This window comes from Xenopus tropicalis, chromosome 10 (genome assembly GCF_000004195.4).
Source record: "Xenopus tropicalis strain Nigerian chromosome 10, UCB_Xtro_10.0, whole genome shotgun sequence".
In the NCBI taxonomy this organism is placed as follows: domain Eukaryota; kingdom Metazoa; phylum Chordata; class Amphibia; order Anura; family Pipidae; genus Xenopus; species Xenopus tropicalis.
The window spans coordinates 28,124,490-28,151,961 of record NC_030686.2 but is presented as its reverse complement, the minus strand read 5'-3'; the positions used below and the strand labels follow the sequence as shown (position 1 = coordinate 28,151,961).

The 27,472-nt window shown below is 41.2% G+C and overlaps 1 protein-coding gene across 2 annotated transcripts; it reads left to right on the top strand.

Moving 5' to 3' along the window:
- Positions 1 to 27,472, top strand: abo2 (alpha-N-acetylgalactosaminide alpha-2,6-sialyltransferase 2-like [provisional]). Of its 2 annotated transcripts, none has more exons than XM_031894543.1 (9): positions 1 to 1,023; positions 10,443 to 10,848; positions 12,855 to 13,020; positions 13,715 to 13,880; positions 15,211 to 15,349; positions 15,450 to 15,553; positions 16,088 to 16,171; positions 22,409 to 22,508; positions 22,809 to 23,132. In XM_031894543.1, exons 1-9 carry the CDS (start codon positions 869 to 871, stop codon positions 22,821 to 22,823), a joined length of 1,335 nt encoding a protein of 444 aa, XP_031750403.1. In that variant the 5' UTR covers positions 1 to 868; the 3' UTR covers positions 22,824 to 23,132. The 2 variants fall into 2 exon arrangements, with proteins under 2 accessions (XP_031750403.1, XP_002940138.3); XM_002940092.5 differs by lacking the exon at positions 22,809 to 23,132 and adding an exon at positions 25,462 to 27,472 and having other exon boundaries at positions 2 to 1,023.

The following is a 27,472-nucleotide window of genomic DNA, read 5'->3' as shown; positions in this document are numbered from 1 at the left end:
TTGGCACTGCCTCTAGCCCAGAGCAAGCAGCACCCTGCCCACTGCCCATACAGCACCCTGCCCATACAGCCCTCACAGCACCCTGCCCACTGCCCATACAGCCCTCACAGCACCCTGCCCACTGCCCACACAGCCCTCACAGCACCCTGCCCACTGCCCATACAGCACCCTGCCCATACAGCCCTCACAGCACCCTGCCCACTGCCCATACAGCCCTCACAGCACCCTTCCCACTGCCCACACAGCCCTCACACCACCCTGCCCACTGCCCATACAGCACCCTGCCCATACAGCCCTCACACCACCCTGCCCACTGCCCATACAGCACCCTGCCCATACAGCCCTCACAGCACCCTGCCCATACAGCCCTCACAGCACCCTGCCCACTGCCCATACAGCACCCTGCTCATACAGCCCTCACAGCACCCTGCCCACTGCCCATACAGCACCCTGCCCATACAGCCCTCACAGCACCCTGCCCACTGCCCATACAGCACCCTGCTCATACAGCCCTCACAGCACCCTGCCCACTGCCCACACAGCCCTCACCAACTGTACAGACACTGATAAGAGCTCTCTCTCAGGCAGCCACTGCTCTACTCCGAATGTGGCACCGACATACGCAGCTCCATTGCCTTATCTACTTGTACAGACACAGCAGAAAGTAAAAGACCCCCTCCCCTTTTACATATACAAACAGTACTGTGTGAAGTGGCAGACAATGTAAAACTCCCTTTGCACTTTGTCACCGCGATATCCTGTGAGATACAGCCGGGTATGAGGCAAAGTCCCTCAGAGACACATCGCTATAGAGATGAGACTCACCGTAGGCTGAGCGGGGCGGCGCCGGTACCACAAGATTGGGAGAATGGAATGTGTCCCCTGTGTGAGGAATGTGCGCTTTAGAGCCCTGCAGAAAGCCTTGCTCTGCCTCTGCTTCATCACCTTCCTCCTATTGTTCGTTATTAACAGGGAGCAGATCTTACAGAGGGTCGCTCACAGCTTCCCCGCAATCAACCCCAGGTAAGGCTTTACTATTGAGCAACAGGGCAGTGCCACTGAGCCCAGTACCCAGCCAGAGCATAACACTTATTCTTTTCTAAAAAGAACAGAAAAAGTTCTGGTAAGTTATAGTATAATTCGTTTTATCAGTAAAATTCATGTGTCCCTACTCTCTTGGGGAGGAGAAATAGATAATGCAGTGAAATGGTCTGGTATATTCCTGATAAACTAACTCTCCTTGAGTTAAGACATTACACTTAGGTATTCTATTTATATTCCATCAAGTGTATTACCTTTAATTCAACACAACCTTCCAATATACATTACAGGAAAAGGAAATAGTTGATTATGGGGGTGTTCATTTGCTTGTGCCCCCTCCCCCAGTGATTATAATTGCTAACCTATAGCTGCCCATACACCCGCCAATATGCATTTCTTAGGGTTTCTTTGGTTTTCAGATTGCGCTTGGTCTCAGAATTACCACCATAATAAATTTCATACCATGGCGATCGGTCGTTTAGTCAATCGGGCAGGTTAGAAAACTTCTGGCGGATAACAATAAAATCTGCGCGTGTATTGTGTATCTTACCATATACTTGGGGGACCCACAATGCATTTCCAGCAAGTCGCATTTGTACGATTGGTGTCTGCCAACTATTTCGTTTCAGTCTGAATGTTAGTTTGTAAATGTACAATCAATATCCCAACAATCGTATGAAAATCGCCAGGTTCAAAAACATTGCCTATGCAATGACCATATCAGCAGCGCAGCAATAGAATAGTGCAATTATAATCACTGATGGGTGCCAAAGAAACTGGCACATACCAGTAATTAACCCTTTACACATGCTTTAATTAAACATTTTTATGATTTTACAATTATTTGTAAATGTAAAAGCTGCTGAGAGCAATATCGGGTTTTTGTTCTGAGCCCCACAAGTTCAGTGGAAAACTGAAACAATATAGCAGAATCCAGACGGTAAGCCAAAATGTGAGAAAAAAAACTTCCGTGTCAGTGTAAATTGCAAGCAGTAATCATGTCAGTGCCAGATAATGCAGAAAAAGGCAACATATACGGCTTACACGATTCAGATGTTTTCCTGGATGTGACTTGCATTGACACCAATTCATTTCTGATGTTTTGTCGCCTGTGCTTGATCAACTCCAGCGTCAGCACAAAACATTATTAGATACCTTTAGAGAGCTATCATTGTAAATTGCCACCAATACAATATTTGAATTGTACAGGTTCCATCTAAATAATCAGAAAAGATTTCTTACAGTGAGAGCTGGGAAGTTGTGGAATTCCCTCCCTGAATCAGTCGTACTGGCTGATACATTAGATAGTTTCAAGAAGGCGTTGGATGGCTTTTTAGCAAGTGAGGGAATACAGGGTTATGGGTGTTAGCTCCTAGTACAAGTTGATCCAGGGACTGGTCCGAGTGCCCTCTGCGGCAAATTAGAGGGGCTTCAGATGGGTTTTTTGCTTTCTCTGGATAAACTAGCAGTTAGGCAAGTTATATATAGGCACTAAGGTTGAACTTGATGGATGTGTGTCTTTTTTCAACATAACTTACTATGTTACTATATTACAAGCACTGACAAAATGTACTATGAACCATTGCTGCCATAAAGGGAACTTTATTGCCTGGTGAGAAATCACCTCTCCCATGGGAATGAAACACCTGACAATACCTGCCCACTTACTTCCAATAGAATCTCCAAATGTTAAACACATGTTGTGACAGGATCGGACTGGGTGGTGCAGGGCCCATCAGGGCTTCGGCCTCAGGGGCTCCTGCACCCCCCAATGGCCCCTGCTTCGGCCTTCACACGCCTCCCCGAGGGTCCCCCCACCCGTCCGATCCCCTCCCCTGAGCACACGTAATTGAAACTTACCTGCAGCGCATTGGGGAGGGAGATTGGAGAATCGGTAGCGTACCCTGCAGGGATTAGGTCTGGGCCACTGGGGCCCACCAGAGCCGGGGCCCACCTAGTTTTTTCCCGGTGCCCCTGCAGCCCAGTTTGACCCAGTGTGGTAATCCCTGGTAACTGCCAAAATGCAGAAGGAGTCATTTTTGAGTCATTACCCAGGGCCACTGCATGTAATGTGTTTTACATGCAGTGATTTAAACACAAGTGAAGGGGCAGGCATTGACAGGCGCTTCATCACCTGCAGAAATGGAGATTTCTCACCGAGCAATGAAGCGCCGCGTCTGACATCGCTGTGGAGCCCTGGAGGAGAACTGATTTCTGCTACTTTGTTTAACAATCAGACCAAGTACAAACATGATTTAACAAATACTGCTTTCTGGTTGAGTTATAACTATTATAAAGCCTGTTGACATTTTTTAGTTAATATATAACAGAATGTTTTTTTCCTTGTGCAAAAAAAATAAATTTATGACTGTAGATTGTAAGTGTCTCATTGGGCCCCCTATACCGCCTGGGATTCCTTTTCCTAGCATTTTCCCAGGAACTGGAATTTTATCAGCACTTTCCTGACTAACTGGAATATTTTTTAGCAGAACGTTTTCCTGGTCAAATCAGACAGACTCCATTGTTTTCTATGAACAGAAATCTATAAAGGAACCTCTTTGTAAAGTCACTAAATTGATGGGGCAAATTGGTAAAATATTTTCCATATTATTTGGAACTGTCTTTATTTAATTATTTTTCCAGTTATTAAAGCATCTGAGTTTATTAGGCTCATTGAAAATTAAGAATTTTCAAAGAGGCTAGCAAAACACACCGGACAGCCAGGAAGTCCCGTAAAACTTAGTCTTTATTCATGTTAATAAAACCTTTTCGCCTGACGCGTTTCGTGCATGCGCATTTAATCATAGGCTATGATTAAGTGCACATGCACGAAACGCGTCAGGCAAAAAGGTTTTAAGAACATGAATAAAGACTAAGTTTTTGCTAGCCTCTTTGAAAATTCTTGATTGATCTCCTCAGGCTACGGGTTCGGGGCACTGAGCACCCGGACCACACAGTGACAGCGGTGAGTTATACTTCACTGTTTGACCATTCATTAGAAGCTGCAGCTAGATGCACTCAGCGATAGACCCGGGGTATTTACACCCGGGTCGATATAACTTCTAGGTATTGCATTGTGGCTAATACATTAATTAATTAATTATGTGTTTAACCATTTGATTAGTATCTAGGTGCAGTGTATGTACACTCTAGCTTGATATGCTTGTTTGTTTATCTACTTATTTATTTACTTTTTTATTCATTCGTTATGATTTAGTTTGTTTTGGTATTTATCATTGAAAATTAAACAAAACAATGTTATTCTCACCAGCGAGCAAATTTGTAGAAAAGTTGCACGAGTTATGTTGCAATTTTTTTTACATCTGAATTTTTTTTCACAAACTCGAATTTTGATAAATCTGCCCCCTATGTCACCTGCGATAGATCTCTACTACTGTGGGCTAATATCTTTGAAATGTCTTTCCACTGGCAACAAAGAGAATCGCCGGCGGAAAGGCCTATGCTTCGGTTTTCTGGAGCCGAATGAAGTTTCCTCCTGCAGGCAACTTTGGAAAGCCAAAGCAATGAGTAAGCCTTTTCACTGGTGATTCCCTTTGTTGCCGGTGGAAAGACATTTCGGAGAGATTAGTCACCTGCATTAGCAGAGATAAAAAGTAACAAAAACAACAGAATTGTAACTTCACAAAGCTATTTAAAAGCTGGAAATAGTCAGACGAGGAAAGCAAATGATTTTAAAACAATAAAAAAGTAAAACGTGAAGACCATTTGAAAAGTTCATGAGTTCAGGACATACTATAACATACTAAAACATACTAACATACTTAAGTACCTTTTTAAAGTGCAATAAGAAGGTACAATATGGAGATTTACTGACCAGTGTATAATTTTGTTGCCATAATTGTGCTATATTTTGTTTGACATAAGTTTATAACAATGTGTCTGATTAAGGGACCATTTTTTAAACTGAACTATTGTCTGGCAATTACAGTAAAGCTTGCACATAAGATCTATTAATTATCTATTAATCTATAAATTTGATTGCTTTCTATGATGAGGTTAGTAAGAAGATGGACAGTGGGGGTGCAGTAGATGTGATCTATTTGGATTTTGCCAAAGTATTTGATACTGTGCCCCACAAACTACTGCTTTCTTAACTAACGTTTGCACATGGATAGGGAACTGGCTACAGGATCAGGTACAGGGGGTGGTTGTTAATGGTACATTCTCTACTTGGAATAAGGTTCTCAGTGGGGTCCCTCAGGGTTCTGTACTGGCTCCACTTTTGTTTAATTTGTTCATTAATGACTTAGGGTTGGGGAATGTATTGTATCAGTGTTTGCAGATGACACAAAACTCTGCAGCCCAGTCAATTCCATCCAGGATGTGGCATCCTTGCAGCAGGATCTTGGCAAACTGGCAATCTGGGCGGCTAAGTGGCACATGAGATTTAAGTTTTATGTTTAATTTGAAAAAACTTTTATTATGCAGATTTTTATCTTAGAGATCTTAGGATTTGGTAAAGTGTAGGTCTAACTTACTTTTGTTGATATATATATATATATATATACTGTATATACTCGAGTATAAGCCTAGTTTTTCAGCACCCAAAATGTGCTGAAAAAGTCACCCTCGGCTTATACTCGAGTCGGGTGCCATGGGTCCCTCTAGAATAGCACCCTCTCTCCTTTGTGTGCAAATTAGGCCCCCCGCAACAAGACCCTCCAGTACCCTGGCCTAGGCTCCCACTAGCAATACTTATTTCCCCTTACATTCCTCCGGGACTGGGTCTGCTGCCAGTTTGCCAATGTGCAATGAGTGTGGGGTAGTACTCATATTGTTTTTGTTGACCCTCTTCTGCGCTTTATTGTTTTAAAGGCGTTTATTGTTTTAAAACATGAAGAAATAAACTTTGGATTTTAGCAGTCTTCACGTGTCCGGAGTGCTTTACGTTCCATATGCTAACTTTGGAGATTTTCCCCTTCAGCTGCGGGTTCGGGGCCTTGAGCACCCGGACCACTATCGGCATGTGGTGAGCTATTTTCTGATTCCTCAGTTTTTACACTGTTTGAGCGATGCATATTGTGTGATTCTCTGAACCACAGTGTCAGGCTCGGGGTTTTAAACACCCGGGCCCAACCCGATATTGGGTATATTATATATTTGCTTATTATACATAAATTTATGTCTGGGAATCCTTTTGGGGTTTGTTTTGCTTTACATTCCTCTCTTTTTTAACCTCTTCTGCGCTTACAGAGCTAGTTTACTGTTTTTCTTTGAAATAAATATTGAAAAACATATACCCCACTGATGCCTCAATTAATGTAATTTTATTGGTATTTATTTTTATTATTAAAACTTAGCAGTAGCTGCTGCATTTCCCACCCTAGGCTTATACTCGAGTCAATAAGTTTTTCCAGATTTCTTAGGTAAAATTAGGTACCTCGGCTTATATTCGGATCGGCTTATACTCGAGTATATACGGTATACAGATTTGTCCAGAAAGGTCAAATCCTAGGGTTTTCTGGATAAAGGGTCTTACCATAAGTTGGCCCACCATGCCTTAAGTCTACTACATTAAATAAACCAAATCAGATTGTTTTGCATGCAGCAGGATTATTTATATCTTAGTTGGGACAAGTACAAGGCACATTATTACAGAAATAAAGGAAATCATTTTGAAAATATGATTTGATTATAATTGAGTTTGGGTAATGGGTTTCCAGATAACAGTTCCTATATATATATATAAAATCACTTTTATTGTCACATCATATTACTGGTACACTGGTACAGTACATGTGAGTGAAATTCTTGTGTGCAAGCTTCACAAGCAGCGGAGTACAATATATAGAATAAATATGCACATGAGTAGGCATGTATAATGTATGTACAAAATATAAGAATGAGTGCACATGAATAGTGTCGTAGTGTTGCTCAAGTGTCTATGAAGTGTCTATCAAGTGTTAGTGGTCAGTGTTCAGCAGTCTGATGGCCTGATGGAAAAAGCTGTCCTTCAGCCTGCTGGTTCGGGACCGGATGCTACTATATCTCCTGCCTGACGGAAGTAGTTGGAACAGTCCAGGGCTAGGGTGACTGGATCTTTGATGATCCTCTCCGCTTTCCTCAGGCACCGCTTCCTATAGATGTCCTGAAGGGAGGGAAGCTCACCTCCAATTAACCTTTCGGAACACCAAACCACTCTCTGCAGAGCTTTGCGGTTGTAGGCAGTGCTGTTGCCGTACCAGGTAGTGATGCATCCAGTGAGGACGCTCTCAATGGCACAGCGGTAGAAGGTCCTGAGGATGCAGGGGCTCATGCCGAATCTCTTCAACCTCCTAAAAAAGAAGAGGCGCTGCTGCGCTTTCTTCACTGTTATGTCCGTGTGAACTGACCATGTGAGATCCTCCGCTAAATGCACACCCAGGAAACGGAAGCTACTCACTCTCTCCACAGCAGCTCCACTGATGGTGATGGGGGTATGTACTCCTCCACATCTCCGGAAGTCCACTATCATCTCTTTGGTCTTTGTAACACTGAGGGTGAGATGGTTCTCCTGGCACCAATGTGACAGGGCACTGACCTCCTCCCTATATGCCATCTCATCACCATTGGTGATAAGACCCACCTCTTTTGTGACATCCGCAAACTTCACAATGATGTTGGAGTTGTTAGTGGCCGTGCAGTCGTAGGTGTAGAGTGAGTACAGGAGAGGGCTCAGTACACACCCCTAAATATGTATTGATAAAGGGAATTCTCTTAAATACACTTCATATTGAGCAGTAGGAATAAGAAAAGAACAAATTGCTGGTCACTTTGGTTTACTATAACAATGCATGGTTCCCCCTAAGGTTATAAATGAGAACAAGTATCCCTTAAGGGCCGATAGAAGCTGCAGATATAGAAGCTGCCATGTATGGGCAGAAACGAGCGGCCTGGCCGACCGATATCTGGCCTGAAATTGGCCAGATATCGATCGGCCAGGTTAGAAAATCTAGTCGGATCAGGGACTGCATCGGCTCGTTGATGCGGTCCCCGAACCGACTGCCCCATGGCCGCAAATGTAATCCGATCGTTTGGCCCCAGGGCCAAACGATTGGATTATTTTTTTTTAAAGCAACTTGCTACCCGATATCGCCCACCTGTAGGTGGGGATATCGGGTAAAGATCCGCTCGCTTAGCGACATCGCCAAGCGAGCAGATCTTATAGTGTATGGGGACCTTTAGGCTACTTTGGAGGGGTTCAGTCGCCTTCCACCAGCAACAATAGGAGTCGCCGCTGGAAAGGCCATTGCATCACTTCGTTATTCCAAAGTTGCACAAAGTTTCCTCCTGCAGGCAACGAAGTGATGCAATGGCCTTTCCAGCGGCGACTCTTATTGTTTCCAGTGGAAACAAGGCCATTGCATACGGTTCAAAGGTAGATAGTTCTGAGCAAATTGCCCTCTTTATAAAGGAAGTGGGGGATGGGTCAGTGAAAATAGCCCAGATTTCAGACAAATACTTTATAATGCCAAAAATATGAACGTTTAAGATTTTTCTGATTTTTTTTTTATTAAAATAGGCAGACTGTAATTTTAAAGGAGTGATTCATCCTCAGGTTAACTGTTAATATGTTATAGAATGGCCTATTCTTATCAACTTTTTAATTGGTCTTCATTTTTTATTTATAATAGTTATAAGTTATTTGCCTTCCCCTTCTGATTCTTTTCGGCTTTCAAATGGAGGTCACTGACCCTGGCAGCCAAAAACTCTTTCTCTGCGAGGCTATAATTTTTATTGTTATTCAGTGGCGTAGCGAGGGGGGTGCCGAGGGGTACATGGCCCCGGGCGGCGTATCAGAAGGGGCGGCGGCGGCGGCTCCTTCTCTCTTACAGGCAACAGGCGCTTTTATAAGGTTGCGCCCGTGCGTATGACGTCACACGTCAGCGACGAGGCGCAACCTTATAGAAGCGCCTGTTGCCTGTAAGAGAGAAGGAGCCGCCGCCGATGGTCTGTTGGGGGTATGTACTATGGGGGAAATTGGGGGCACTGTGTGGGGGCTACTGTCTATGGGGAAATTGGGGCACTTTCCATGGGGGGGGCCAGGTCTTTGTGGGGTATTGTGTATGGGGGCACTTCCTATTGGGGGCACTGTGTATGGGGCAATTGGGGCTTTGTGTATGAGGTCACTTTCTATTGGGGGGCAAGGTCTTTGGGGGGTATTGTCTATGGGGACACTGTGTATGGGGCAATTGGGGCACTGTGTATGGGGGCACTTCCTATTGGGGGCAATTGGGGGCACTGTGTATGGGGGAACTTTCTATTGGGGGAACTGTGAATGGGGCAATTGGGGCACTGTGTATGGGGGCACTTCCTATTGGGGGCACTGTCTAAGGGCAATTGGGGGCACTGTGTGGAGGGGGCTGTCTATGGGGACACTGTGTATGGGGCAATTGGAGGCACTGTCTATGGGGAAATTGGGGCACTTTCTATGGGCAATTGGAGGCAATGTGTGTGGGGGGCACTGTGTATGGGGAAATTGGGGGCACTGTGTATGGGGGTACTGTCTATGGGGCAGTTGTATGGGGGGACCGTGGCCAGAATAGCGTTAGGGGGGCCTGGCCAGCATAGTGTTAGGGGGCCACTGTGGTAGGGTGACCTTAATACTTTTTATGTCTGTGTGTCCTGTACTGATGGGAGGGGCCCCGTGATTTCTGATGGCGGCCCTGCCACCATGGGCAGCCACGGACGCACAGCTGAATCCACTTTTGACAATTATGACATGCGCACCGCATTTCAAATTCAATCAAAAAAATAATAAATTTAATGCTGCTTTTTTTATTTTGTCTATTTTTTTTAAGAATAACTAAATAGAGGGGCGGCAAATTTCCGGTCGGCCCCAGGCGACGAAAGCCCACGCTACGCCACTGTTGTTATTGTTACTTTTTATTACTTATCTTTCTATTTAGGGCATCTTCTATAGTCTCTCTTTTAAACCAATGCCTGGTTGCTAGGTTAAATTGAACCCTAGCAACCAGATAGCTGCTGAAATTCCAGACAGTGTAAGTGCTGAACAAAAAACAAAATAATTTTTACCTACCAGACCATTAGAATTAAACTATATTCAAATTGTGTGCACTGCTTTCACATATCTCATACACATTATGGGGTATATTTATCATGCTGTGTAAAAAGTGGAGTAAAACATCACTGGTGATGTTGTTTATAGCAGCCAATCAGATGCTTTGCTTTGATTTTCTAACTGTTGAAATCTAATTGCTTTTTGGTTGCCCTGGGCAACCACTGGTAATGCTTCACTCCACTTTTTACACAGCATGATAAATATACCCCATATGTGTTTGGGATGCCCTTATTATGTGAGCAAACACAGAGCTTTTGAGGAGAAGGTGAATATTCATGACATGTGTCTACACAATTATCATTCTTCTTTGTTTTAACAGTTATTATGAGCTGACTGTGGTATTAGGAAATCTGGAAGATACCAGAAGACATACATTTGCACCTAATAAAAGCTTGAAAGTGGCAACACAAGAATCAGAGATACCTATTAAATCAAACAAAGAGACTAAAGTGCTACCAGTTTTGACAAACAAGAGAACTGAGCAATTAGAGTCAGCAAAGCATTCAAAAACTAACACCAAGCCCCCAACTGTCACCGCAAAGGCTTCCAGAATCACCTCAAATCATTCCAGAATTATCAAGTCTCCAAACGTACCCAGAAATTCTTCCGGAATTATTGAGTCTTCTCGTGTGACCAAAGAGAATTCAGAAAAAGCCAGAGAAATATCAACTACTTTTTCTTACCTTGGGGATGCCTATGGATGGGACAACACTTACCTGAACTCGGTAGGTATTATGGGTCTCTGGATTTCTTATTGTAAATACAATGTTCAGGTTGATTTTTGGAAAATGGATAGAAATGGACATCATTCACACAGTCCATTTGTGGCAGTTTTCTGTCTCTTCTTTACAGGCCTTTATTTGCTTCCCTGGTTTTAAGATCTTTGTACAACCTATTAGCTTCCTCCAAAATACAATGACTTTCTATAATATCTCCATTATCCATTAACATGTTTTTTTTTACTTTTTTGTGCACAACTAATTTGTTCTTTGGTGTTTTCCATTACTTAATATACCCCATTTTCATAGATGTAAAACTTCAGCTTTAACACTACAACTTAGCAGTCAAGGGTTGAAACAATTCTGTAACCACAGGCTTGAAAGTTAGACCCATAAATGTGTCATATCTCTTTATTATAGCAATAGCCAGAGTCCCAGTCATAAAGCATCTCAGAACTGCTTCATTTCTGTAAAAATAAAACTTCTGTAATATATAAAGGTGCAGAGTGGGGGGGGGGGGGGAGAAGGGAGGGGCAGAGAGGAGCAAACTGAGTAGCCTTGTGCCATGCTATGAAGGATTTTGTTGAGAGCAGGAAGTCTGGCACAGAAGATGTTTGTGGCTGTTTCTAATAAAGCTTAGTTTTTACCTTTCTTTCTCCTTTAATGCTCACAAGGTGGTTTTACAATGTAATCTTATAAAATTATTCTTCAAATAACTAGTTTCGCAGACTGACCCTGCAGCTGATTGCAGAGAAGTTAAAAACTTATGCAGGAGGCTTCTTCAGTCTGAATATTCCATGCATCAGTTGCTATCATGGACAAATCACAAACGTAGAGAGAAGGCAGGCACTCTGGTATTTTTCAGTGAACAAAAGCAGTTGTTCACAAGAAGGTGAAGTAAAATCACAAAGTTTTTATTAAGCTAACACATAATACAATAAGCCTAACGCGTTTCGTACCTTGCGGTACTTAATCATAGGGCTATGATTAAGTACCGCAACAGCCTTGTTAAGGTAAGGGAGTAAACAGATTTTTTAATATTTAATTTTGAAATTTCACATGGGGCTAGACATAATCTTCATTTCCCAGGTTGCCAAAATCATGTGACTTTGATAAACTTCAGTCACACTTTACTGGAGTGATATCACCCCCTCCCAGCCGAGGGCCGATCAGCAGAACAATGGGAAGGGAGCAAGATAGCAGGTCCCAGTAGGTATTAGAATAGCACTCAATAGTAAGAAATCCAAGTCTGGCTTGGGACTCCTCCAGTTACATGGGAGTCGGGGAAACAATAGGTTACCTGAAAGCAGCTCTAATGTGTAGTGCTGGCTCCTTCTGAAAACTCAGACTCAGGCACAATGCACTGAGATGGCGCCTACACACCAATATTACAGCTAAAAAAAAAAACATTTGTTGGTTTAAGAACAAAATTTTAAATGATTTATTTGCTGTATAAACAGTGTAATTTAGAAATAAAAAGTACACCATAAAAAACATGACAATCCCTTTAATCTGACAGTTATCATTTTGCCATTAAAAGAATGTCTTCAAGTTGGGCAATAGTAATGTGTAAAAACTAAAATCTACGGCACTGCTTTTGTCTCTAAGGGTGATGGCACACAAAGAGACTTGTTGCCTGCAGTTAAAGGAGAAGGAAAGGCATTTTGGCATTTTATTGCCAATAGATTAGCCACAATAGTGCAAGCTAGAACACTATATTTATTCTCTAGAAAGCTTTACCATATCTGGGTTAAATGCCCTATAAGCTCCTGCTGTTTGTTTACGCTAACAGCTGCCAATTTAGCTTGGTCTCAGTAAGTTCCTTGTTGCAGCTCTGCCTGCTGGTAGCTAATATTACAGCAGAAAGGGCAAAACAAATGGACTCCTGACCTTTAAGTCTGGAATGGCCTGCATTTGTGATGCAATGCCTGGGTATTCCCCCAGAACTTTACAACAGATATTACAATTGTTAATACTTGCTTAATAACTGTATTTCCCTCTTCTCATACTAGAGCTGCCCAAATCGCACTAGAGAAAAGCTCAGAAGTGATACATTCAATGGGACATTTGTGAAGGACATCCCAATCTTGCAGTGGAAAAAACATGCAATTCTGTCTGAGTACCAGCGACTTAAGAGATATTTGGGGACCTACGGATGGAAGGGTGTAACCTGGCAAGGTAAGTTTACCATTCACCATTGGTCAATTAACTGTAAAAATGTCACTTTGTTCCAGCCAATACATGAAATCCATCAGCTTTTGCTTCACTACATTTCTCATTATTTTCACTTGCAGAATATAATGGAAAGTGTAGCTTGGTTTTTAGAAAAAGGTAGAGGGCTGGTGGGTTGGTAATCCTGTTCCTATGAGGCTAACGTCTATCCTCATACTAATACACCAATTCACACCACTCATAATTATATATAAAAATATATAAAATATATACAAAAAATATATGTCTATATATATCCTAGATAAATGAAAAACTTCATACACCTTTATTAGGCGTTATGTCTTTTTGTTTTCCCTTTATTAGTGGTAATCACAAATGGGCCCTGCAACCTACATTTGTGTTGTAGGGTTACTAGATCACTTGAAAGTTCAAGGACATATTTCGAAAATCCAGCCAGAAGGGCCACGCTGATTGATTAACTTTGATGCAATCAGTGCAGCCATGCAGCATGCATTTAATAGAGGTGTCTGTGAATTTTCAAGTAACATTGGTGCTATTACTATGCAAATTGTGATCTGCAAAATATCCAAAATCACCCCAAATGGCATTGTCCAAAATCACTGTTTGTTGCTTTTTACCAGAAGAGACTTTCTTTCTAACATCAGGCCACTCAGCTCTACTATTGCTTTTCTCCCACTAGTTCTCAATGAGACTTTAAATTTGCTGAACTCTTCACACAGTGGATACCTATTTGATACCTGGAAGGGGCATTCACCTTGCGTGCGCTGTGCTGTTGTGGGTAATGGAGGAATCTTGAATAATTCTGGAATGGGCGCTGAGATTGACGGACATGATTATGTGTTTAGGTAACTTACGATAGAAAAGAGAAAAGTCCATAGTTTATGGTTAACATAAATGTACAGAATTAAATATGTCCACGACAAAATCGAAATTGCATTACATTAAGGAAATTACTGTACATTTTTTTACTTGATTGTACCACGGTGGATATCATCCAAAAAACACGAGAGTTCACATTTCAGGCCAATATCCACTGCATGTGCCTGCACCTGGGCGGAGACAACTCTTCTGGGTTCAGGCAAGGTTGCAGGCTGGTGCCAGCATGGGGGCTGATTCTCAGCCAAGAATTAGCCCTGTGTGGCATTAGCCTTATTCCATCATCTCCATCATCATCTTTTGTCTGTTCTTTGGTCATTCCATCTGTCTTCTGCACTATTCATCATCTCTTTTTATTTCATCAGCACTTTTTCATTCCATTGCCTGATGCTCATTCCAGTATTTTCAATTCTGGTGTCTCTTCTTTTCTGTTCCATCATCTTTAGTCACCTTTCTTCTCCTTGTACCATAATCTTTCTTTATTCCACTGCCTCCGATCTTCATCTCATACTTTAGGTTCATCCTACTGTGCTTTTCTATTTTCTCTTCATCTTCTGTCTTTCTATTATTTATTTTTCTCCTCTGCTGAATCTTTTCTCCTTTCATTTCGTTCTGTCTTCTCTGTTTATTCATTCCTCATTTCCCTTTATTCCACTTTATTCTACAAGTTCACCATGCATTCTTTGCTCTTACATACCTTTATTCAACCCTCTCATCTTAATATTTCATCCTTTACTCTTTTTTTCTGTTTTCTTACCTACCCTCCAAATTTCCCCCATTTAATCCTTCTTTGGGGTCCACCTGTCTTCTCCATTATCACTTGCTTAATCCATGCATCTTACTTTGGGCCCTTTTGATATCTTAGCATGTTAGCCAAGGTCTTTATCATGATACAAAGTGGGCCAAATTTTTATAAAAGGAAGTTCCCCTCTCGAGTTCATTATAAACAAACTATGAACTTGGTCGATCAGTATAATGTACAGTCTATATTGCCTGTTCTTAAAAGTTTTTTTTTTAAATATTCTAACTGTACTGTTAGTGTTGGATATTTCTAGTTTATTCACTGTAAACATCAGTAGCATAGCACAAAATATTAAAAAAAACCTTCTATATTCAGTTCTTACTTATTTAGAAATGAAAATGTACAGAGAAGGAAGTCCTGGGCACATTGTAAGAAGGTTCATATTGACCTGTGTGTTGCTGACTGAGAGTGAGAATGCTTTGCACTAATGTTCTTCATTTAAAGGGATTTAAAGAGCTAAGATACATGATATGCATTTGCTCAACTTCTTTCTTCAGAGTTAATGGTGCCATCACAGAAGGTCATGAAAATGATGTTGGAAAAAGAACTTCATTCTTCTTCTTCTCCACAAACACTCTGTTTAATTCACTTTATGCTTATAAAAAGTATGGATTCCACAAGATTCCACATTCACAGGTAATAAATCACTAGAGAACAACCCTAGGCATTCCGTTATATTAAGTACAGTTCCTGTGATAATTTTGAGCAATAAAATTGCACCTTGTTTTCTCTGCAGGAAACTCGCTTTCTGCTTTTGCCAGACCATGACAGAGATTATCTGTTAGTGCGAGCTGCCCTTACTAACAGTGTCATTGACAGAGGTAGAGACAAGGGGAAAAGGTGAGACTTCAGTTGCCTTTACGATTGATAGTAATAATATTCTGATTCCCTTTTCACTCCGAGTGATTCTTTTTAAAGAGACACTATTACTTTTTAATACCCTATGCTGGTGCTCCTGTTAGCAGAAAACTGTACCGGCCTTGAGTTCATGTGACTGAGCGTTCCTCTGCCTATAATAGGAGTCCTGGGGCCGGCTTGTGTGCAGTAGAGTGAGAAAGCGGCTTTCTTGTTTGAGTTCAGCGTTTCACTGTACTGCGAATGGGCAAGCGGCACGGGACAGAAGAATGAAGAGGATCGCTTGGTTACGGGTACCCAGGGCTGGTGCAGTTTTCTGCTAACAGAAGCACCTGCCTGGGGTAACAGGTAAGTGATTACAATTACTGGGGGGGTGCCTAACTTTTTAGAGCCCCCCAGTAATTAGATTTTCCTTCTTCTTTAATGCATTTGTCTCAGTCAAGCTTTCAGTTTTGTTTGGGAGCTTTGTGGTATTATTTACTTTAATCACTGTGTCTCATCTCTCTATTCTATGGATAGACCATCAAATTATTTTGGTTCCAATCTCACCACGGAGCATTTCAAAATTCTTCACCCGGACTTCATGCGATATCTGCGGAACAGGTAAGGTTCCTTGGAATACATTGATATTTCCTTTTATGGACCTCAGTTACAAAAGAGGAAACATACAGCTTGTTTTTTCTTTAAATTCCATTATATTTGCACCTGTTGCTGAACGAAGGCAATGTCCTATTATAGGGTTATAAGTGTAAATCTTAGGCAGTCTTAGGAAGTTGCACTCTTGCTATTGAAGGAGTAGCTCTGGGTGGCAGGGCTCTTTACCCAGTGGGCTAATACATGGGTCCCCCATATTGCATTGTTTTAAGCCACAGGTTCATTTGGCACAGACCCTGTTTGGCTGTATGGCAGCTCCAGCAGAGTTCCAATAGCAATGAATGCTAGGGCCAGAAGACCTGCCAAATTGCTCTGTTGGTGGTTAATATTTGGCCGGGGCTTGCAGGGATAGGGCAAAGTTCAGGCAGATTTTGGGGGCTGCAGGTTGAGAAGATGAGGGTGTGTTCTTGGTAAATTGCTGGTGTGACCTTGTATGCAGGGAAAATGTTCTTTCATGGGGGAATCATGGTACTGGTGGGCAGGCCTCTCCACCCAGGTCCAAGGAGACCAGTGGGCTAGTGCCTGTGTCCCCCCTGTTTTAAGAAACAGGGTAAATTTTCCTTTCATTTTGCACAGACAGTGTTTGGTTGTTTGGCAGCTCCAGCTGTTCCAACAGCAATAAATGCTCCAGCTGTTCCAACAGCAATAAATGCAGTGCGGCAGGAGCATAAAGAAAGTTTAATTTGTAAAATGGTACATTTATTTAAGCTCAGGTTTAAAAAAAATAAATACGAAAGGGCTCATTTACAACCTATAAAATATGCTGTTGTGTTTACCCATATAAATAGGTACATTATCAAATGATTGCAACCCTACAAATAGTATTTTGTAAACTCACAGGTTCACAAAATACCTTTTGTAGGGTTGCAATCATAGATAGATATGTCAGAAAAATATCATTGCTTTTTACAATAGGTAAGGAGGAAGTTGGACAGTGGGTTGCAATAGTTTTGACCTACTTGGATATTGCTAAAACATTTGATACAGTGCCACATAAATGTTTGCTTTCTAATCTATTTAGTTAAGCTCAGGTTTTAAAAAAATAAATACAAAAGGGCTCATTTACAACCTATAAAATATGCTGTTGGGTTTACCCATATAAATAGGTACATTTTCAAATGATTGCAACCCTACAAATGGTATTTTGTAAACACACAGGTTCACAAAATACCTTTTGTAGGGTTGCAATCATAGATAGATATGTCAGAAAAATATCATTGCTTTTTACAATAGGTAAATAGCAAGTTGGACAGTGGGTTGCAGTAGTATTGACCTACTTGGATGTTGCTAAAACATTTGATACAGTGCCACATAAATGTTTGCTTTCTAATCTAAGTTCTGTTGGTCTTGGTGGTGCTATTTGCACATTGATAGGGAACTGGCTAAACGATTGTGCTCAGATAGCAACTGTCAGTGCTTCATTCTGTAAATAGACCTGTAAGTGGTGTCTTAGGACTAACAAATAGTTATAAAACCATTTACAATGTTATTTAATAAATATTGGAAAGTAACAAAGTGGGTGAAGGCAGGTTAATGGGGGAGGCCTGTCCAACTAATATTTGGAGATCCCCATGGGTCATTTGTAGCAATAGGACCAGTTCAATTTAGATTTATATAATTCTGTAGATTAATGATGCCCACCACCTACAAGACAAAATTCACCAGACAATTCTGCCTCTTATCAATACAGTCGGTCATATGCCTGTCTATATTGGGATTGTTTAAATTGGGATAGCTTAAAATTGTGCCTTACTTGCTTTTTACTTATTAGCCACAAGCTTTGTCAAAGGCCACAAGACATTACAAGGGTTGAAACCCTGATGGATAAGCCCAGGCCTCTAAATTCAAAAGTACTAATTATGTTAAAATAGTGTAAAAACATCAATGACCCTTCAATGGGAAAAGATTTCCAGTAGTAGTATGTGTGTATTCTTCTGCAGATTTTTGCCATAGTGACATAGTATGCAGAAGTCCTACTATTATGTGTCATGGATGTTTGTCGTCCAATCTGATAATATGAAAGTGACAGGAAAGCCAAAAAAGGTTAAACTGAGAAACCGGTTAATCAGCATAAAAAGTAAATAGATAAGTCTTCACATGGTTACACACAGGCCTGGACTGGCATTTTGCCCGTTCGGGCAAATGCCCATCGGGCTGCACTATTTTAGCTTAAAGTGGGCTGCTCGATTGTGTCTTTAACCCTTTAAGTGCCGCAGATCGTAGAATCTACGATCTGTGGATAAAGGGACTGAAGTGCCACAGATCATAGATTCTATGATCTCCAGCACATCTGGGTTGGGGAGTGGAGAAGCACCTTTTAAAGTTGCTTCTTCATTCCCCAGCACTTACACAATGAGCAGAGTGGGGGAATAAGTGCCCCCCTAGGGCATAAACAGCAGCAGGGGCCCCATAGGCAGCAGCAGACACATGAAAACTATGTGTCTTCTGCTGCCTACAACTTCCCCCTCCCCCCAGCGATGCCCCCTGACCCAGATGGCTGCTTTCTTCAGTGCTTCCAGTATGTCTAAGGATGGAGCTGTAGCCTGCATACCCCATGCCCACATGCATACAACACTTTCAGTTCTGCATAGGTGTTGTTTGCTTGTTTCTATTTGTACAAGTTATTTGGCCAAGCCAAAATATTCAAACTGTGATTCTGACTGCTGATTACTCTAGGCAAAAAAATATAATTGATTTTAATGGTTTTATTGAATTTTTATCGTCTTTATTGCATTTAGCATTGTTCTTTGATATTTGTTTTTTCCCATGGAAATGTATATATCCATTTGGGTGCCTCTGTACTCAACATAGTTTGGCAAATCTGTGCATATTGGGCATATGATAGATGCAAAGCCGCGGGCTGGGTCGGGTGCAGGTGGAGAAGGGACGGGTCAGTGTTGGGTGCTGGTCAACAACTAGTCAACCCCTGCATCACTACAGTAGACCCCTAGTATTCATATTTAGGGTGTTTTATGTTGGTGCTTTACAAAATGTTCTGCTGCACACACACAGTACAGTACCGCGAGGGCAGTACAGTTATCATATCACCTTAAGCGCCTCTTCTCCAGTGTAAACAACCCTAACCTGGCCGTTTTTCTTCATAACTGAGACTTTCAATCCCCTTTACCAGCTTAGTTGCCCTTCTCTGGACCCTCTCAAATTCAATAATGTCCCGTTTGAGCACTGGAGACCAAAACTGAACAGCATATTCTAGATGGGGCCTTACCAGCGCTCTGTAAAGTGGAAGAATAACCCCCTCCTCCCGTGAATCTATGGGACCTACTGGTAAATAAAGCATTGGAGAGATCATTATATGATCCCCTTATATATTTATATTTATACATAGTTATTGTTCTGCCATCATAGCCGTTCTGGCAGAATACAATGATTCATGGATGTATTGTCACCTAGTGGCCACTTTTAAGTATGCAAGCAGGATGTGTTGCCTCATTTTGGATGTCATCTCCTTGTGTGCCTAGGTGTTTCTTCCTCAGTCCTGAGACATCAATTGTCTGTAAATTTGTTATTGCACCAAGACACCTATATGTAGAAGCATGTTTATACCTGTTCTCTATTTATACAGCATATTGATTTGTTGTTGTTTGTATTGCATTTCATTTTCACAAAAATAACAAGCCAGTAATAAAAAATAAGAATTAAGAACGTTAGAATCCACCAATAAATATTACAAGAAAGGAACTTCTGTTTACTTCCGAATTAAGCCACATAGGGTGGTTCTTAACACTTCTATATTCACTTCTTAAGGGAATAAAATGAGAACAGTAATGATTTAATATCATTTTTAATGACACCCATTTCTTCTCTGTGTTTTTAGCAGAAAACCTAATGTCCCAATCTATGCTCTGAAGCGCTGTCCTTAAGGAGTTAAAATTTGCTTTTCTAAAATTCATTTTGCCCCAATGTATGTTTGTTGATTGCACTGAACATCAAATTAAATAACATTATAGTCACTATTACCCAGGGGTTCAACCACTTGCACATTTATTATCATAATATCAATAGTGCCTGTGGTACATTTGGATTGAAGGGGTAAAAGACATTTGTCAGGGTAAGATCCACAAATAAGGGACAACTCAAGTTTCAGTTTGCAGTAACTTTGTATGATCAATTATTTAAAAGGTGTACATGATCACGCTGGCATTTTTCTGGCGTACATGGTGGAGGGCCAATAGTGAAAGCTAGTTTTGACCACTCCCTTTTTTTTTTAAATCACACCCACTTAAGCAACACCCACCCAAGAGCTTTTAGAACCCACATGGTAGCACAGTAAAAAATGGGGATGTCAAACAAATTATATATACATGTAAATACATTATAAATGTACTCATAATTATACTTTCATGAAGCCAACTGGGGGCTAAGTAATTCAGCAAAAATATTCACTGGCTCTTTCTAAATAGGAGGGCATTGTCTAGGTCACCCCCTCTAATACCTAAAGATATAGAGCCCAACGTCCCCCCCAAAAAAAAATAGATATAGAGGTTGGCCCACAAGTCCGTCAGGGAAATACTACTTCCATGATGATTTTTCCAAGAAATGTCTACTGACCAGTTGCAATTTTTTTCATATTGGAACTTAACCCATTATCTATAGTGGCCATGGGTTCTAGAATGTCTAATTTAAAGGCTCTGTATGTTTTGCCAACATTAATCAAATTACAGGGCTGTTATATCCCTATTTCACAAGGCAGTCGCTCAGGGTAGGGGCTCTGCAACAGCATGTTTGGAGATATGAGCTCAAAAATGCTGTTACAGTTGAGTTTGCATGTAACATCGGCCAGTACTTTTTTAATCATCATCGCATTGATCCACTTATGGATAACAGTCTTATCCTATTTAATCAATATCACGCTCTGCACTGGAATGTTAATATATCTGAGCAATTCCTCCTAGATCTCAAAATCTCTCCAACCAAGATACACTTTTGAGTAGATATAGGATGGCTATGAAAATGTAGTAGAGAATTAGTAGCGGTAGATTTTCAATTTACCAACAGAAGACAGAGTTCTGGTGATATCCAGATAATCTTATTAGTTAGCGAATTAAATATTACACGCTCACCTATTAAACTATGCACTAAATAGTGTATAACTGATCTGACTTATGGTCTGAGTCAACTTTATGTTCAAATTATTAACATTGAGGTTTTAAAATACTAACACTAAAAAACTACTCCTCACATAAACAGTTAGCAAATAAGATCATGACCTATAGGTGATAGGGCTGCTTTTGTAAGTAATTGTTACTTGAAGTCAGGGCCGGAACTAGGGGTAGGCAGAAGAGGCAGCTGCCTAGGGCGCAACGATTGGGGGGCGCCAGGCAGCCTCTCCTGCCTACCCCTAGTCCGCGCTCTTTAGTCATTGCCCCCGCCACTTGTCCTTACGCGGTGGGGGCAATGATGAATCGCAACGCAAACCCCGCCCCCCGCATTCAACTGCGCATGCGCGCCAAAGGGGGGGGGGGCGAATGAGGAAGGTGCAGGGGCGAGGTGGCCGACCGGGTTGCCTAGGGCGCCTGGTCGGCTTGGCCCACCCCTGCTCTAAGTTTTTAAATATGATTGTTTTGCCAACCTGTCAGTTAGAATTTCTAATGCTAATGGACTAGTGGAGCACAAACAAGGCAGCCCCCTCATAGAGGAACATGGGCATTGTTGAATGTAAAAAAGCATTAACTCTATACTTAAGATACCATACCACTAAATGTTTGTTATATTTTATCATGTGGACACTGAATACCCAATTAGCTTTCCTCCAACCCATGAACAGGTTTGCATATGTGGAAGCAAAACAAACCCATTGCCACAGCCCTTGTCTGTAGGTAGATATTATCATTTAAAATAAAAATAATATATGGTTGAGACAGAACTGTGTATGTTCTACCAAAAAGTCAATATACTGTCCACTCCAATTACTTTGTTTCCATTAATCATTTGATGACTGTAAAGCCATTCTTATGAGATAGACATGTACAGTAATTCTACATCACAGCACACTAATAGATCTCCTGTATCACTGATAAAAGATGGTACATTTTGAACAAAATCTCTTTCCTATAGATCCGTATGCAAGGAAGCAGAGAGTAATAATGAACCTAGAGAAAGCAAAGTATGCCCTCTATTTTCTGCACTCATAGTTTATGTTAAAATATATTTTTTATTCCTCTTTAGGTATCTGTGGGACCCAATCATAAACACTAAAAACCGGGACATTTACCGCCCAACTACTGGCGCCTCCATGCTGCTTTTGGCTGTGCACACGTGTGACCAGGTATTTAGCCCAGCTCCCATTATGCCATTGTGTGCAAACCTTTAAACACTTGAAGTTACACTTTATGCTGAAAGTCTGATTATTACTTACAGATTTAGCAGTATGTTGGCTTCAACACCAGGCACCTATACCTTAATCTCATTATAAACCATGATACTCATTACAGAAGGTGATTGCGGCACTAGATATTGCCAAAGCCTTTGAAACTGATGATTGGCCTTACCTGTGGTAGACCCTTAATCTCTTTAGCTTAAACCTAATATTTCTGTAGATGATCCAGCTTTTATGTCTCCCCTTCAGTCTCGCCCAGGGTAAACTCCATATCAACCCTCTCATTGGCACTCTCCAAGGGAACAAGGTAGGGTTTCCCCTGTCCCCTTTGATCTTTGCCCTAGCTATAGAACCCTTTGCTTAATCTGTGCATCAAACCCGTTCAATATCAGACTGGGCCGCCGGGACACTCGTGGGCCCCCGGCGGCCCAGACCCGACCCTTGCTGGCGCTCCCCCTGCCCCCCCGCTCCCGACGCATTAAATGTATGTGCAGTTATATGGGTAAATCCAGCCAGACTGAGAGGCATATTTATCAATATCCGAATCTGTGAGGTTTGTAAACTCACATTTAAAACTGGAATTAATAAAATTGTGGGGAAAAAATGAATACCATGGATTTGTGAGTTTACAAACTCAAATGAAATAGTTTAGATTTTGCCTAGGACAGCTGCAATTGACTTCTACACAACCTGCGAAGCTGCAGAAGTTACAATTTGCATTTTTGAGTAACAAAAACTTACATGGTTAACAGGGTTAAAATAAAATATAAGCATTGAAAAATCATCCCCTAAACCTTTGTACACAACAGTGTATAATACAACAATTACAGCTAAAACTCAATCTTTACTTTGGGCTTTATTTTGACACATGTTCATGTATCCAGTTCTACCCTATTGTTGTGCAGAGTGCAAGCTCATAGTAAGGCAAGAGAGTACAAAATCATGTATTACTCAAAGTGTGTAGTAAGGTATGAAAGTGCAGTGATGGAATTATTACTAGATATGGTATGCACTTTCACTTGTGCATAATAATAATTTCTGCAGTTTTTAAAAAAATAGTAAGGGTAGAATTGTTTACATGACCATGTGTATACATAAGGCTCAAAGATTGGGTTTTAGGTGCAATTTTTATATTGTTTTACATGTTTTATGTATTTTTGCACCATCATACACTGTTGCATGTATGTGGACAAATTGTTATATCAGCAAAATGGTTAAGGAAAGGTAGAAAGGTGGCAGTATCTGGCCTTGACTCATGTATTCCTTATATCTTAGCCCTGTGAGATGTGATTTTCCTACTTGTTGGATATAAAAGGGTAAACACTCTGGGATACCACAATGCCTCTGATAAAGCGTCTAATGATGCAAACACTTTAGAGGGGAGATGCTCGGGAACCATGGAGCACTGAGGTATCTCTGGGTATGGTTAGGTTTTTGAAGTTTGGATATATGATAGTTTTGTGCACCAAATAAACTTTTTATGTGTGAGACTTGCATTACTATAATGCCTGGGAAAAGGACCTGACAGTCAGATACACAGTGAAGAGAGGCACTTGAAACCCCAGCACAAAGATTCCTTCAGTTATAGATGTAGGCTAGAGCAGCTGCTTATGAACTACAGGGCCTACTACACTAGGGGGCTGATTTACTAATCCACGAATCCGAATGAGAAAAATTCGGATTGGAAAACGAACATTTTGCGACTTTTTCGTATTCTTTGCGATTTTTTCGTCGCCGTTACGACTTTTCCGGAAATTGTTGCGACTTTTTCGTAACCATTACGACTTGCGCGAATTGTCGCGACTTTTTCATTGCCATTATGTCTTTCGTGAATTGTTGCGATTTTTTCATTGCCATTATGTCTTTCGTGAATTGTCGCGATTTTTTCATTGCCATTATGACTTTTGTGAATTGTCGCGACTTTTTCATAGCCATTACGACTTTCGCAAATTGTTGCAACTTTCGTATTGAGAGCTCGAAAAAGTCGCGACAATTCGCGAAAACGTCGCAAAGTAACGATCATTACGAAAAAAACCGCATTCGGACGCTTTTCGGACGTTCGTGGATTAGTAAATAAGCCCCCAAGCATACACTGAACAAAATGTTTCCTAAAGTCTCTCCCAGTTATCCTCTTATGGGGATACAGCGGGTACACTAATGCACACCCTATGGCAGTGTCTGAAGCTATGTAGCTACTGCACTAGAGTTGAACTTATCTAAGGTCATTGAAACCTCTCTGTGTCCACAGCAATGTGCTTGCTCAATACTGGGGTCAAATACTCAGTCCCAGTTCTGTATATATATAGTATATATAGTTGGTGGTATATAAGTGGTACAGGGCAGTTTCAGATGCAACACTAAAAAAAGAGCCCTTATCAAAAGTGGATAACTACACAAAACATGGGGAGACTGGCAGTAATGGTTGGAGAACTGGCCTTAGATGAGAACCCCTGAACTCCCCTTGTTTATACCCCTGTATGTTTTTGTAACCTCTGTACAGCTATATTGGCACTGGTTTTCACATCATTTTAGCACAATGGTTTCAGTTGACCATACGGTTTAGAAAAGTAACAATTACCATGTGCTATATCACTTATTGTGCTTTATAATATGTATGTATACTGACTACCTGTGATAAAACCCCTCTTGAGAAAACATACCTAATGTTTATTAACAATTTCAGCATTTTATCACTAGGAGAAATGGTTAAAATCCTTGTATAATGGCAAACATTTTAACATCATTATAATCAGCTCACTCAGTAGTCTTGTTATACCAACCAACAGAAACTGAAATAAGTTATATCAGATTTTAATATGATTCTTAAAGCAACTCTGACATGACTTTGGAATGGGAATGCTTGTGTTCTGCATACTAATCTCTGTCCTTTTACTGTCCTCAGGTCAGTGCCTATGGATTCATCACCCCTAACTATAAGACATTTTCAGATCACTACTATGATAAGGCCTTCAAAAAGATTATATTCTACGCCAACCACAGTTTTCTAAGGGAGATGCGACTGTGGCAAAAACTTCATAACGCTGGGGTAATAAAGCTCTACATGAGAGACTGAGTTACTATGAAGAGGCAGTTTGAATCTCATGTGTGAGAGGGTCTCAGAGAATTCCCAGCATCCAGGGCCTTGGGTAGACCTGGCATCAATGCCCTCTGTCTTGTCCTGCCGTCTAGGCAACTGACAGCATTCACTACTTTGTCTGTTTCCGCATCGGATTCCACAGGCAAAAGTACATTGGTGAATTTTAATGAATTGTGTCAACAACCAGCAAGTACATATACCCTTTGTGAAACCCCCCTAATTCAATTTCACTGACTTGGGCATTCCTTGATTTCTATATTAATGGAAGGAAATTTTTTAAGCAGGACACATTGGGGTTGTATTTGATCTAAATCTGAATCACTAACTTACTTAAAGCTCAGGTGTACTCTTCTCAAGGATAATCATTTGGAGTGGTTACTGTTAAAAGCACTTTACACTATTGCATAGACTATTGATTTCAGATACAGAAATGTGGTGGGTTTTTTTGTTGTTTTTTGGGGAATGTATCACTTTGTAATACCTCAAGGCTTTTACCAAATGTTCATATAAAACTATGTCCCAGATTCAGGAAGAAGGAGAAGAATTGGAAGACTACAGCACAAACCACCATGATAGTAATTACACAACACCGTAAGAGAGTATTGAGAAGGGGCATAAAATAATCAGCCTTTCACTTCCCAATTACCCTGGTGTTAGTCTAGAGCAATGCTGTCCCATTTACGGCCTGCACAACCCCTTTGTGTGACCCCCAACCTGTCTGGCTGCTGTGACTGCTTACCTTTGTGTTCATTTAAATGGTATCAGTACTGAGATTAACTGGCCCCTCAGATTCAGGCTGTAATCCCCTGTATTGTTTATACATATAATCCTCAGTATTGTTCGCACCTTCTAGTCCCTGCATTGTTCACACCTCAGACTCAGGCTGTAAGTCTCTACATTGTTCTCCTGTTCACAGGTCAGACAAACTGTTGGAGCAGTGCCAGCATTGTGTCACTGTATGTACTACCTGCCCTATGTTGCCTGGGTGCAGGCATCATAGGACAGGCAGAATATGGCACACAGGCAGCATAGGGCAGGCAGACTATGGCGCACACAGGCAGCATAGAGCAGGCAGAGTATGGCACACACAGGCAGCATAGGGCAGGTAGAATATGGCACACACAGGCAGCATAGGGCAGGCAGAGTATGGCACACACAGGTAGGGTAGAGCAGGAAGAGTATGGCACACAGGCAGTAGTGTGCCATACTCTGCCTCCCCTATGCTGCCTGTGTGTGCCATATATTTATGGGATATTATGCAGACGTTTACCACAACACTGTGATTGGACAACTGGTTAGCAGCCTTGTTGGTTCCAATATCACAGGGTTGTAATGTAGTAGATAGAGATGTCCCATCCATGGTGCCACTTTCTTGTGGTGAATCCATTGGTGATTGATATTTTGAGTTCATACAATAACAAGTAGAGGTTAATGAATAAACAATTTGACACAGGTAGTTATTTTGAAGCAGTAACCCACAGCAAACAAACATGTATCTTTAATTTTAGTATATTTCATTAAGAATAATGAAAGCAAACATTTGATTGGCTGCTGACTGGATCAGAGCAAACCTTGCCCGACAGGGTGTAATGTAGTAACAAAGCCTAAGATGTCATATGCAGGGATGTTAAACAATGTATGGGATCTATTATCTGGGAACCCACCATCCAAAAAGCTCCAAAATATGGGAATATCATTTCCTATATCCTCCTTTCAATCAAATATTTTTTTAAATTCTATTTTTATAGAAAATATTCTGAATATAAAAATGTATAAAACATTGTTAAGACAATAAAGGTTCACTTGTTGGCCATTT